Raw genomic sequence first — 13,552 nt, forward strand, 5'->3', positions numbered from 1 at the left:
CACGTCACTTTTTCGGGCTGTGCCCGGCCGGGCTCCGTGGCAAACCCAGCCACCAAGCGCTCGCCGGTGCCCTCCGACAGGGTCTCTCTTCCTCTTCCTCATTTGTCCATAGAGTCTTTGTGAACCATTCTTAGTCCGGCCCCTCGCCTGAGACCAATCTGCCATGGGAGTCCCTACCAACAACACAGCCCTCAGGTTCACACAAACCTCTCCACCACAATAAGGTGATGGTCCCGGAGAGGGGCGCCCTCTGCTGACTAATTTAATTTAATGTCTGTTCTGGAATAATTATTAATACTAGTGTTATGTTTTATTCTTTACTATTACTCTCATGTGACTTTAAGGGGTCAAACACTGTTTGTTTAGGGAGGACACCCTGGAGGTTCAGTTTAGTTGATAGTTCGAGCCGGATAGCTCAGAATGTGTTTTTTTCTATGTTTTATGTGCGTTGGGGCCTTTTTGTTTGTTTACAGATTACTTTAAGGTCATGCAGTGTCATTTTAACTTATTATTATTGTTCCTATGGCTAATGCTGTAATGACAGGTACTGGAGTGCGCCTCATTTCCTGGAATACTAAGGGAATGAACAAAGCGATCAAAATTGGTAAGGTCCTGACACAGTTGCAGCCCCTTCAGGGGGATGTGATGTTTCTGAAACACAACTCAAAACAGCCGACACCTCACTTATTAGGAGGGCATGGATGAGCCACTTATTCCATTCCAAATTTACAGATAGAGTTAGAGGGGCAGCCATCATTATTTATAAAAGGGTCCTTTTTGAGACGACAAATATAATCCTAGATACTGACGGCCGCTATGTCTTAGTTTCGGGCACACTCCAGAACATACCAGTGTTCTTAGATTTGGTTTATGCACCCACCTGGGACGATTTTTACAAGGCTATTCTCCAAAATCCCAAACGCTGACAGTCATCGCATTATCAGAGTCTTTACTGACTTGACTTTAACCTGGTGCAGGAAGTGACTCTTGACAGATCTTCTCCTACATTCATTCATTCATTTTCAACCGCTTGGGGCTGGAGCCAATCCCAGCTGTTCAATTCAATGCTATTTTATTTATAGGGTCAAATCATAACAAAAGTTATATCAGGACACTTTACAGAGTAGGTAAAGACCACACATTATGACTTATTTATGATTTGCATAGACCCAACAATTCCTCCGTAGAGTACGGTGGCAAAAAAACCTTCCCTATAACATGCAGGAACGTCGGACAGACCCAGCTCTGTGGAGGACGGCCATCTGTCTTGACCGGTTGGGGAGGAAAAAAATGAGAGAGAAAGATAGAAAAGACGCACAGATGGACAGAGAGAGACAGACACACTTCCAGAGATGCAAGCAACCAAAGCGTAACAGTAACTATACTATCTATAGTAATGTGAATATGACTTATATGTTATGGCAGTTAATACAGCAGAAAAGTGGAAACAAGCACAGCTAAGGTGATAGAATATATAAATTATAGTAATTATGGTGGCAAATATGATCAATGTTGAGTAGTGGCAATAGCAGCTACGATACAGCGAGACATACCACTGATGGTGTTTTTATGGCTACACATTTTATAGTTTATTAAACTAGTGATAGTATATATTAGTAACAGTGATACTAGCATCAGGAAGCGTCATGCAGGATTACGGCAGCATGCACCACCACGATCAGCAGCGACCTGTGAGCCGACAAAGCACAAACAACTCCGGGGAAGAAGTTGAATTAGTAACATGCATTGATGAGACATGAATGGTACAGACAGAGAGGAGAGAAGTTCAGAGTATCAGGAAAAGTATTATTCACCGGCAGACTAGGCCTATAGCAGCATAATTAAGCAGAACAAAATCAGCTTAAAAATAACAACATAGCTGAGGGCTCGTAAGCCCTAGCTGTAACTATTTCAAAAAAACTATTTTAAAGTTTTAAGTTTACTCTTACATAACAGGACAGTGTCTGCCTCCCGGATAACATTTGGGAGTTTGTTCCACAGGAGAGGAGCTTGGTAGCTGAAGGCTCTGCCTCCCATTCTACTTTTGGAGACTCTAGGAACGACAAGTAGCCCTGCATTCTCAGAGCGCAGCGATTTAGTCGGGTAATACGGTACTATGAGCTCTTTAAGATACGACGGAGCCTGACTAATAAGAGCTTTGTAGGTAAGGAGAAGGATTTTAAATTCTATTCTAGATTTTACAGGTAGCCAGTGCAAAGAAGCTAAAACAGGAGAAATATGTTCTCTTCGATTTGTTTTAGTAAGTACACGAGCTGCAGCACTTTGGACCATCTGGAGACTCTTAACAGACTTATTGGAGCAGCCTGATAATAAGGAGTTGCAATAGTCCAGCCTAGAAGTAACAATTACATGGACTAGTTTTTCTGCATCTTTCTGAGACACAATGATCCTAATTTTTCGCAATATTACGCAGGTGAAAATATGCAGTTAGTTTTATGTGAGAATCGAAGGACATATCCTGATCAAAAATAACACCCAGATTCCGTACTGTAACATCATCCAGAGTAACAATATCTTTAGCTATTGAGTTTCGGAAGCCTTCAGGGCCAAGTACGATAACTTCAGTTTCATCTGCGTTTAACATCAGGAAATTGCAGGTCATCCAGGTTTTTATTTTCTTAATGCACATTTGAAGTTTAGCTAACTGATCGGTTTCTTCTGGTTTGATCAACAAATGTAATTGTGTATCATCAGCATAACAATGAAAGTTTATGGAGTGCTTCCTTATAATATTTCCTAAGGGAAGCATATATAAGGTGAATAGAATCGGTCAAAGGACAGAACCCTGTGGCACTCCGTGATTGACTTTAGTGCGCATGGAGGATTTGTCATTAACATGTACAAACTGAGATCTATCTAATAAATATGACGTGAACCAGCTCAGTGCGGTTCCTTTAATGCCAATTAGATGCTCCAGTCTCTGCGATAGTCAATAGTGTCAAATGCAGCACTAAGATCTAGTAGAACAAGCACAGAGACAAGTCCTTTGTCTGAAGCTATTAGAAGGTCGTTAGTAATTTTTTACCAGTGCTGTCTCAGTTCTATGATTCGCTCTAAATCCTGATTGGAAGTCCTCAAATAAGTCATTATATGTAAAAAGTCACACAGCTGATTGGCGACTAATTTCTCGAGGATCTTAGAGAGAAAAGGAAGGTTAGATATAGGTTTATAGTTGGCTAGTACCAAGACTGGGCTTTTTAAGAAGAGGTTTAATTACAGCTACTTTAAAAGACTGTGGTACATAACCTGCTGATAAAGACATGTTCATCATATCCAATACAGGAGTGCTAACTAAAGGTAACACTTCTTTAAGTAACCCAGTTGGAATAGAGTCTAGGAGACAAGTAGGTTTTGATGCTGAAATAGTAGAGGTTAATTTGTTAAGGTCGACTGTAGAAAAGCAGTCCAAGAATATATCAGGTCGTACAGTTGTTTCTAAGGTTCCTGGGTTTGAGGAAAAGTTGGTGCCAAGCAAGTTGATTTTGTCTCTAATAGTTATAATTTTGTCATTAAAGTAGGTCATGAAGTCGTTACTACTGGGGGTTATAGGAATACATGGCTCAATAGAGCTGTGGCTCTCTGTCAGTCTGGCTACAGTGCTGAAAATAAATCTAGGATTGTTTTTATCCTCTATTAAAGATGAGTAATAGGCTGCTCTGGCATTACGGAGGGCCTTCTTATATGTTTTTAGACTTTCTTGCCAAACTAAGTGAGATTCCTCCAATTCAGTAGAGCGCCACTTACTTTCCAATTTTTGCGATATTTGTTTTAATTCACGGGTTTGTGAGTTATACCACGGAGCTAACTTCCTCTGTTTCATTTTCTTCTTTTTTAAAGGAGCAACAGAGTCGAGTGTTGTTCGTAGTGAGCCTGCAACACTATCAACAAGGTGATCAATTTCAGAGAAACTAACGTTAGTACAGGAATCTTGAATATTAGGATAAGGCATTAAATTAAATGCAGATGGAATCGCTTCCTTAAATTTAATTACAGCACTATCAGATAAACAGTGTAGAAACTTTTGCCCAGAGGTGAGTAGTCCTGTAATATAAATTCAAAAGTTATTAAACAATTGTCTGATAAAATAGGATTCTGTGTAAAAACTGTTAAGTCATTGATTTCCACACCATAAGCCAAAACAAGGTCGAGGGTGTGATTAAAACAGTGAGTAGGTTTATGTACACTGACTAAAACCAATCGAATCTAATAGAGAGATGAACGCAGTACTAAGACTATTATTATCAACATCCCTGTGGATATTAAAATTTCCTACAGTGATTACTTTATATTCCCAACTGTGACTCCATCATCAGGAATATTCGGTTCATCAATGCTGTCACTCGCTGTTTTCCTGGAGCCACCGTGCCAGATATCCTGGACAAGATCCCGGGGCTGCTGCTCTCACTCCCTTCCTCTATCAGTCGGGTGATAGTTCACGTCGGGACCAACGACTTAGCCCGGAGTCTGAGCTGTCCAAAAAGGATTTTAATGGTCTTTTATCTTTTTTAAGTGCCTGTGGTAAGTCTGTTTTTATTTCTGGCCCAATCCCCACAGTAGTCTGTGGAGCAGGGCGTTTGCTCAGTCTCCACAGCTGACTCCAATCAGCATGCACAGCCCTCAACATTGGTTTTATTGACAATTTTAACCTGTTTTGGGGGCGTTCTGAGTTTTTCAGGAGCGATGGCCTCCACCCCAGCATGCTGAGTAGCCGCATGCTTTGTGCTACTATACAGTATGCTGAACAATCTGCACAAACAACCGACTGACTCACTAATGATACACGTGCACACAGACCATCTGCCCCTCACTCACCTTCACCCTCCCCCTCCTACACTACACACGCCCCCTGTTCAGTCGCCCCTGAGGCACAGAACAACATCCACACCATCAAAACCAGAATTTCACACAGACAAATTACACCCAGGACTGTTTTTAGACCACACTGTGTTTTTAACATTCCTTTAGAAAGACATGATGAGCGCACGTTCAACACAGACATTAAAATAGCTGTGCTGAACGTGCGCTCTCTTTTAAACAAATCCTTTATCATTAACAATGTCATTTTAGATAACAACCTGGACAGCATTCTCCTTACAGAGACATGGCTTGGCACTGATGCACCTGTTGTTCTCACTGAACTCACTGTTCTCAGGCTTCCCCACCAAATTTTAACTTTTTATGTTCTACTAGAGGGGGACAAAAAGGAGGCGGAACTGCGTCAATCACCAAAGACACCATGCCGTCAAATGAAGTCTTTTTTAACAAATATTTATCATTTGAGTATCATGCCTTTGTTTTTAGCAGCCCCCACCCCCCATCCTCTGTATGACAGTCTACAGACCACCCCGCTATTCCACCTCTTTTAACAGTGAATTCTCAAGGCTACTGTCAATAACACATAGCACTTATAACAGAATACTAATAACCAGTGATTTTAATTTACACATAGATAATTCCTCAGATCCTATGTCGAGAGAATTTTTAAACCTTCTCCATTGCCTTGATTTTAATCAACATGTCACGCAACCGACCCACAGCAGGGGGCGCACCTTAGACCTGGTCATAACCTATGGCTTGTCCGTTGGTGTGCCCTCTGTTGTGAACCTGGCTGTGTATGACCACTTTTGTGTGTTTTTTACAATCACTAGTTTTAACCAGCAGGAGGCCCCAGTGAGACCAGTGAGGAAACGCTACCTAACTGTTGAAGTGGCTGCAAATTTTATCCAGATTTTACAGAGCACTCCTGCTGAAATTTTACCAGCACCATGTGATTTTATTGTTGACAATTTTAACCATAAAATAAAATTAACGCTGGACTTGGTGGCTCCACTCTCAATAAAAATAAGTATTACAAGACCGACACCCCCGTGGAGAAATGCAGAAACAAAAAAATTAAAGAGAAACTGCAGGAGTGCTGAGAGGAGATGGAGAAAAACAAAACTGACGGTTCACTATGAAATCTTACATGGACATCTCAAAACATACAATAACGCATTCAAACAGTCAAGAATCTCCCATTTCCATAAACTAATCAACAAACACAAAAACAACCAAAAATTCCTCTTCTCCACAATTGACCTTTTAACAAATAAAAATTTTAATAGATCCTCCAAAACACCAACTGACGCCCTTTGTGAGGACTTTGCAGACCACTTCAGAAATAAAATCAATGACATCAGAACAAGTCTTTTACCCCAACAGATTTCCAATGTTGACAGACCTGGATCATTGATTTAACCCGAGGAAACACTGGAGAGTTTTGCCCTCTTTGATGCGGGGACACTTGGTCGAGTCCTCTCCCAAGTAAAATCCACAACCTGCCTATTAGATCCGATTCCCACACCGTTTTTCAAAACACTTTGTGGATTCTTTGAGGATCAGCTTTTATACATGGTGAATTGCTCTCTTCAGACAGCTGTCTTCCCCCTTCTTTAAAAAGGTGGTGGTGAAGCCCCTTCTGAAGAAGAGCAACTTAGATCCCAACATCTTTAATAATTATTGGCCTGTATCCAACTTACCGTTTTTTATGGAAAATTTCGGAAATACTTGTTTTCGAATCAAGTAAATTACTTTTCAATTGCAAACAACATTTTTGAGAAGTGTCAGTCTGGTTTCAGGACGAACAACAGTACAGAGACAGCCCTTTTAAAGATTTTAAACGACATCAGGAGCAACTTGGATAACAATGAACTCACAGTCTTGGTACTACTGCATCTAACTGCCGCCTTCGATACAGTAGACCATCACATTTTATTAGATAGACTGAAGAACCTGGTTGGCCTCTCTGGTACTGTTCTTAACTGGTTCATTTCTTACCTCACAGATCGACACTTCTTTGTAAGTATGGATACATGTTCCTCAGAAATCCACAAAATAAAGTGTGGTGTTCCCCAACGGTCAATTTTAGGTCCAACTCTTTTTAATCTTTACATGCTTCCCCTTGGGGACGTCATCAGGAGGCACGGCATCAGCTTTCATAGTTAGGCTGACGATACGCAACTGTATATCGCCGTGTCTCCTGATGACACAGGGCTTATTGATGTCCTTTTTAACTTTTTTAATTTGTTATGGCCTCTAATGTCTTATGCTCTTATGCTTTTATGTTCTAGTTAATGTTTTTAGCCTCTGTGCTTTTATGCTTTTGTGTTTTAGTCTCCATATTTTAACCCTTTATTGTTTTAGGCAACAGTTTGTAATGTCAGTGTTTCCTCATGGGGCCTGCCAGATTGGGAGTTGTCTCTGGTCTGGCCGTGGGGGGGTGCTGTCCCGTGGACAGTTCCGGCCCGGCCGACTAGAGGGCTCTGCACCTTGGTGCGGAGCCTCCTGTCTGCCCAGGTTGGGGTGGTTTCTGTGGCTGTGCTCCCGGCGACCTTGGACTGGGATCTCTCCCAGTGTGGTTGGCCCCCCAAAGGTAGCTTCCTCTAGCCTCCTCTGTACCTCAGGTCTCGCTGCCCGGCCATGTCTCTGTAGTGACAGCTAGTGTTTGTGTAGGTGTGAGTGTGTGTGTCTGTGTGTCAGCGTGGCTGTGTGTGTGAACTTATACATATTTGTGTATGTCTGTGGGGGTGGGAGGGTTGGGTTCTTTTAACTTTCTTCTCCTGATTTTATTTGATGTTTCTCTTTTTCTGTGTATCTCTGTAACTTGGCACTTTGCAATACTTTTCTGTATGAAAAGCGTCATATAAATAAAGGTTGGTTTGATTTGATTTGATAATGTGAACGTTCCTCTTGATAATCCTGTGGAAGTGTCAGTGACTCAGTAACATCAAATAATAACATTTTCATATGTTAAAATAATCATTCATTGATAGTAGTCTAAATGTATTTTGACAAAATGTTAAAATAAATCCTCAATGAATGAATGATACATGCATACAGACTGGGACAAACTTAAAATATAATCCTTAGTGGATTCTTAATGTCAATACATGATCTGGTTAAATATCAACACAAGTCTCTTACTGTGGCGTTATTTTTCCTAGGAAAACCAATCGTTTCAAACAACACAAATATCACAAACAGACAGGCCAGGGAGAGAGGGAGCCAGTTTCTGATCAGACTGGCATCTAGGGGCGTCATCACAAATTGTGTCCCCATTCTTTTATTACGACATATAGGGCAATGTCTCCTAAATATCCCCCCTTCGAGAAACATTTTGCGATCCTCAAAACATTGAAGTGATGGAGGATTTGCTGTTTTCGTCATCTCCATTGTTGTTGTTGATGGGGGCAAACAAGACTGTTATGGAAGAGTTTAATGATCAGATCTGGTGAGCATTTCTGGCCATATTAAATTACATAAAAGAAACTACAGGTAAAAACAGAGAAAGGAGATGATGGAAGAATAATCATAGCATTCAATATCAAAATATTAGTAAGCTATCAAATTCTAGCCTAATATTCCTAATCGTCGAGTCGGCTTGTCTAGCCTACACTCAACTTATCTCTTGAAAAAGGGGGAACGTAGTGGAATTGAAGTCTTTCTCCATTAGTTAACAGATAAATTCATTTTTTTGACAGTTCGTCTAGCATAAATTAGTCTTACATGGTTCTTCATTTAATGACCCTGACGTCATTTTGTTCACTCTTTAATGAGTTCCAGGTTCATCTAAAAGGCCAAAGGGTCCTGAGAGGGCACAGACAGGCCAGGGAGAGAGAGACAGTTCTGATGGGCATCGGGATGATCAGACTGGCATCTAGGGGCGTCATCACAAATTGTGTCCCCATTCTTTTATGAGGACATACAGTATAGGGCAATGTGTCCTACACCGGTCAGCAGAGCTACGTCCCTGCTGATGGTGGAGTTAACCGCCTGCTTACTTCACTCTCACTTTAAACTTCATTTGAATCAGAAACTGACCAGTCAAGTATGAAAGCATGGTGAAATCATTTCATATTACGTTTGTACAGGGGTGAGAGCAGTTTTTATTTCTTTCCGGTACTATCATTTTGACCCACAGTGCGTGCTGAAAAATTGTCTTCATTATTTAATATAGTCTACTTATCAAGCATTCAACAGGGCTTCTTATCACTCTAGTAGTTTTTATCACACTATTAGTGTGAAAGTCTCAAACTTTGCAACAAACGTCTGTTTACTAAAACACTTTGGATACCAGCTGCGCACATTGGCGCAAGATGGTTAAGCAGTAGCTCGTTGTCTGTTGAGTGAAACGCTGCACGGAAGGTTCAGACATACCCAGTACCGGCTTACTTTCACTCCTGCATTAATATATATTCACAGTGTGTGGTATAAAATACATTGAAGTACTTTGTGAAAGACTTTGCATCATATCGCAAAACCTTTGTTGTTGCTTCTAAAAAATAGACAAAAGGTGTTTTGCATGTGTCAAAAAGATGCTGGTTTGAAAGTCTCTCTAAAAGTCTTGCAAATTGGTGACGTCATTGTGCAATTATTAACATAAAGTTTAGTGGTCGTCGGTTGCAGCGAGGGAGATATCCCCTGTACTCAAGCAACACTTGGAAGGTCAGCTTTTTACTAAATGATAACAGCTGGTCAACGGGGGTTGTGTTGGCTGAAGCGGTCTCTAGTAGTGATGTCAAAATTGTCTTTATTTTCTGAGTCCACTAGATGGAGCGCTCTGTTCACCAAAGGGTTGAAAACACACTGAATCACCAGTCATTGAGCCTTTTTCTTTAAATCAAGAGCTTCATCTAGTGGGCTCAACAAATACAACTGATGTTTCATGAAGCTTCATTTGGACATCACTAGTCTATAGCTTTAGCAGGTAACATTAGTAAGCAAGAATTAGTTAGCACACTAACTTGACTTGGGTGTGGCTTGGAGTTGTAGCATTTATTACCGACAAAAAAACTGCAGAAACACTGCACTGCTACTTTCACAGCTATGATGTAATGAGGAAAACACACAAAGCAGCTTGATAGTGCAGCCGGGAGCGAGCTGCCATGCAATGCTTATTGAAACCTGCAGCAACTGCAAAAGTTGGAGATAGTTTAACCCTTAGGGGTGAAGTGTGGCCAGAGGATACCTGCTGCAGCTGGCGGCAGGCAAACAATCTGCCCTGCCATTAATAACATATCAACATTAGGAACTCTATACAAGTACATGAACGCATGTCGTTGTGTCAATGTGTCACCTGAAAATTGTAACACAATGCAAGCATGATAGTTGTTGCTAGCCGTGCAACCAGCCCCTTCTGTTTGGTGATGAGTCTGCAGTAACATGTTTAGCAAAGTTTTTCCTAGATTTAAAAAGAGTAAAGCAAGAGGAGTGTTTTAAAATGTAACAACTATAATGGGCTCTGATGACTGACGTCAAGCTTAGATAATCGCCATCGTCAGGTTGAAATTGGATTAATGGTTTGTAAGTCAGTACAACTACCATGTTTTCTTTCTGTTTCTCAGTCAGTTGCTGAAGCGGAGGGAGGTATGTGTCCCTCTGAAGATTGAGCAGCTGTCTGTGGAGCTGGATGCATGGCGGGCCTGCACACAAAGTAACAGCAAGTAGGTTTCACACACACACACACACACACACACACACACACACACACACACACACACACACACACACACACACACACACACACACACACACACACACACACACACACACACACACACACACACACACACACACACACACACACACACACACACACACACACACAGTCACTCACTGCAGTGACAGTCAATCCGGCCTGTTTAGCTTAAACAGCACACTTAACCAGTTTTTGTAGTGAAATGAGGAGGTCTCCTTTACATCATTTTAACTTCATGATCAGCTGTTCTCTGTCCATCTTGGAACAGGAATAAATAGAACACCACATTGCACTGTGCAGCGCTGCGTTGCTCGCAAACAGTTGGGACATTCCAATAGAAAACAATGTCATCAAAGTGATTTTATTGCTGACGCTCACTCGCGTCACGTGCTGTTAGGACATGCTGTTAGTATAATCCTCCCTAGTGTCAGCTGCCACACGGGAGGAGGAAGTTAAGTTAAATTGAAGAGCAGCTAAATCACCTCTGGGGAGACTGATGTGCTGTCCTGAGTGATGATGAAGATGGTCATGTTGGTGCCTGACACTGATACTCACCTTTTTGAGGTATCAAGGACTTGCTGATAAGGAGACACTGGGTTCATATTTTGCATCTTCCTTTCCATCACTTGCATTTCTTGCTCGCATCTTCGCTCAACACTCGTGGCGGCAGCGGACATTTTGACCAAGTGGAATAATGTTGACCTCTACTGTATGTCCCAAAGAAGTATAGAGGGTAACCCAGAGGATTAACAGATGTTCTTTTTGAGGTGGACGTATGTCCACACTCACACATCTTTGGTCATGAGTGCTACACTTAGTTCAAGTTTATCTTCCAGTGATCAGCACCTCACCACCAAAACATATACCTCTACATTGTTTTTATGACTGCACACAATTGTATCTCTGTCTGTTTTCAACAGTCCTCCATCAGAGTGTCAAAGAGAAGAGTTCAGCTGCCTGGAGAGGAGAATCCAGCCAACAGACTCTGGTATAAATAAATGTTCCAAACATCATTTATCGGGGGAGATTATGGAAATCAGTGGTCCGAGGTTCTCAGCGTTGGGGGGAGACAAATGAAACGTAGCGTGCCAGCTGGTGTTTAATAAGACAATTTAATGGTTAGGTTCATATTAAAGGTCAATCCCCACATGGATAAATGAATCAGTGTTAACATATTCATTAACCCACTTATTAAAAATCACCAGACAGAGGGATCACAATTATACAAGCAATAATCAGAGCCACAATGTAAACTCAGTTTAAATCAGTGTTTCACACAATGAGCTACGCTCAGCTTCAGAGAATGGCTTTTAAATAATTGTCCAAAAGGATCAAATAATGTTCCCAACAGAAAAAGTTAAATCAAAAATCACAACAAAATAAAGAAATAATTTCAGTTTGTTTAATTCTGTTTGAGTTGTTTTTCTGTAGGAGTAAACCGTCTTCTTGAACTAAATAATAAAGGATCTCTGATAAGTTTCAGTTTTGTTTTCCCGTTAGGATTGGAGCCTTTTCCTAAACAATTTAACAGACAATCTTTGAACAAGTGAGTCTGAGAATTGGAAACAGGCACCTAATAATGGTTATAAAAAAATAATGGTAGGGGAAACACTGGAAATAACACGCTTCTCATAAAATATATCATACTTTTGTGTAGACCATTTGGGATCAGCAACATAAGCCCCAGGCTTAGGTGGGGTGTTGATGCTAGTATTGGTCTGATGGTGGTATCAGCATCAGGGACTAGAGGCAGTGAACCTCAAGTGCTGTTAGTTTGGGTGATAAACTGATTGGCTGCTGTATCTAAGTGGCTCTCTGATTGACTGGTGTGTGGTTCAGGGGGAGAAATTAATGACGAAGCAGAGGACACAGAATTAAGTATTATCTACTCTGTGAAACCTGCTTATAGTGAAGACATGTTATATGTGGGCAGTAAAACACATTTCCTCTCTCTCTCAGCTGCTTTAGTCTTGTGTGGTGCTGATTATGTGACAGGCTCCAATCTGCCGAGCCACTCAGATGTTCAACTGTCTTGTTTCACTGGACAAAGAATACAGGTGTGTATTTCATTTAGTTCATTGGTTTGTGTGCATCTACACTAATATACCTTTACAACTAGTGACTCTTCTCTTGGCTTTCTTTTTTATTTGCAGGGTCCAGTATTTTTGCTGGAAGACGTTAAATCAGCGATCTCCCTCAATGATGCTCTGATGTGGGCAAAAGTCAACCCTTTCTCCCCTCTGGGAACCGGACTCCGCATCAACCCTTTCTAACACACACACACACACACACACACACACACACACACACACACACACACACACACACACACACACACACACACACACACACACACACACACACACACACACACAGACACAGACACACACACACACACACACACATACAGTGAGCTGGGCTGACATATTTTATAAATTACTGACCCAACAAATGTGGTGACGTCAACAGACAACGTCAACATGCATGATTGTTTTAATTTTTGTTATTCAATGAACAAAACATCATGCTTGAGTTGTGAAGGGGTCTCTTACTGAAAGACATTATTTATCTTGTAGGATTCCCTCATTTCTCCTGACAACAATTTCAACAAGTGTGAGTATGTATATACAGTACAGGGTATACATCTTCATGACCATCTTCTATTATTTAAAAAAAATAAAAAAATATTGAAATAAAGTAACCACTGCACATTTATACAACACTTGTTATTATTGTGTTCACTCATATTGATACAAAAACATACAGATAGTAAAAATAGTACAAACAGTAATCAGGGTTCTACTTTTTGATCACTAACCAATGTGGAAATCAGAATTTCCACTAGCCATTTTTTTCCCGGTGAAAATAAGAGAAATTATGAGTGCCACTGAATGCATTTGATAATTTTATTAACGTTTTTGGCATGAAAAACACACATCAAGTACAAAACATACAACAAAATATACACAGCAGGTGCAAATATTTCATTTCAAGCTTGGGATCGATCTCTATGTC

General features: G+C 40.9%; 1 protein-coding gene across 1 annotated transcript in view; it reads left to right on the top strand.

Annotated features, from left to right (window-relative positions):
• The window catches only part of wdr17 (WD repeat domain 17), a gene marked incomplete at both ends in the record, with an annotated part of 61,850 nt that extends 49,040 nt beyond the window's left edge, over nt 1–12,810 (top strand). The window contains 4 exon segments of the mRNA XM_083931649.1: nt 10,404–10,502; nt 11,458–11,525; nt 12,497–12,594; nt 12,691–12,810. Of these exon segments, the coding sequence (XP_083787775.1) occupies nt 10,404–10,502; nt 11,458–11,525; nt 12,497–12,594; nt 12,691–12,810 (385 nt within the window).
• Between the last annotated feature and the right edge of the window lie 742 nt (nt 12,811–13,552).

Source organism: Echiichthys vipera, assembly GCF_963691815.1.
Source record: "Echiichthys vipera genome assembly, chromosome: 2".
In the NCBI taxonomy this organism is placed as follows: Eukaryota; Metazoa; Chordata; class Actinopteri; order Perciformes; family Trachinidae; genus Echiichthys; species Echiichthys vipera.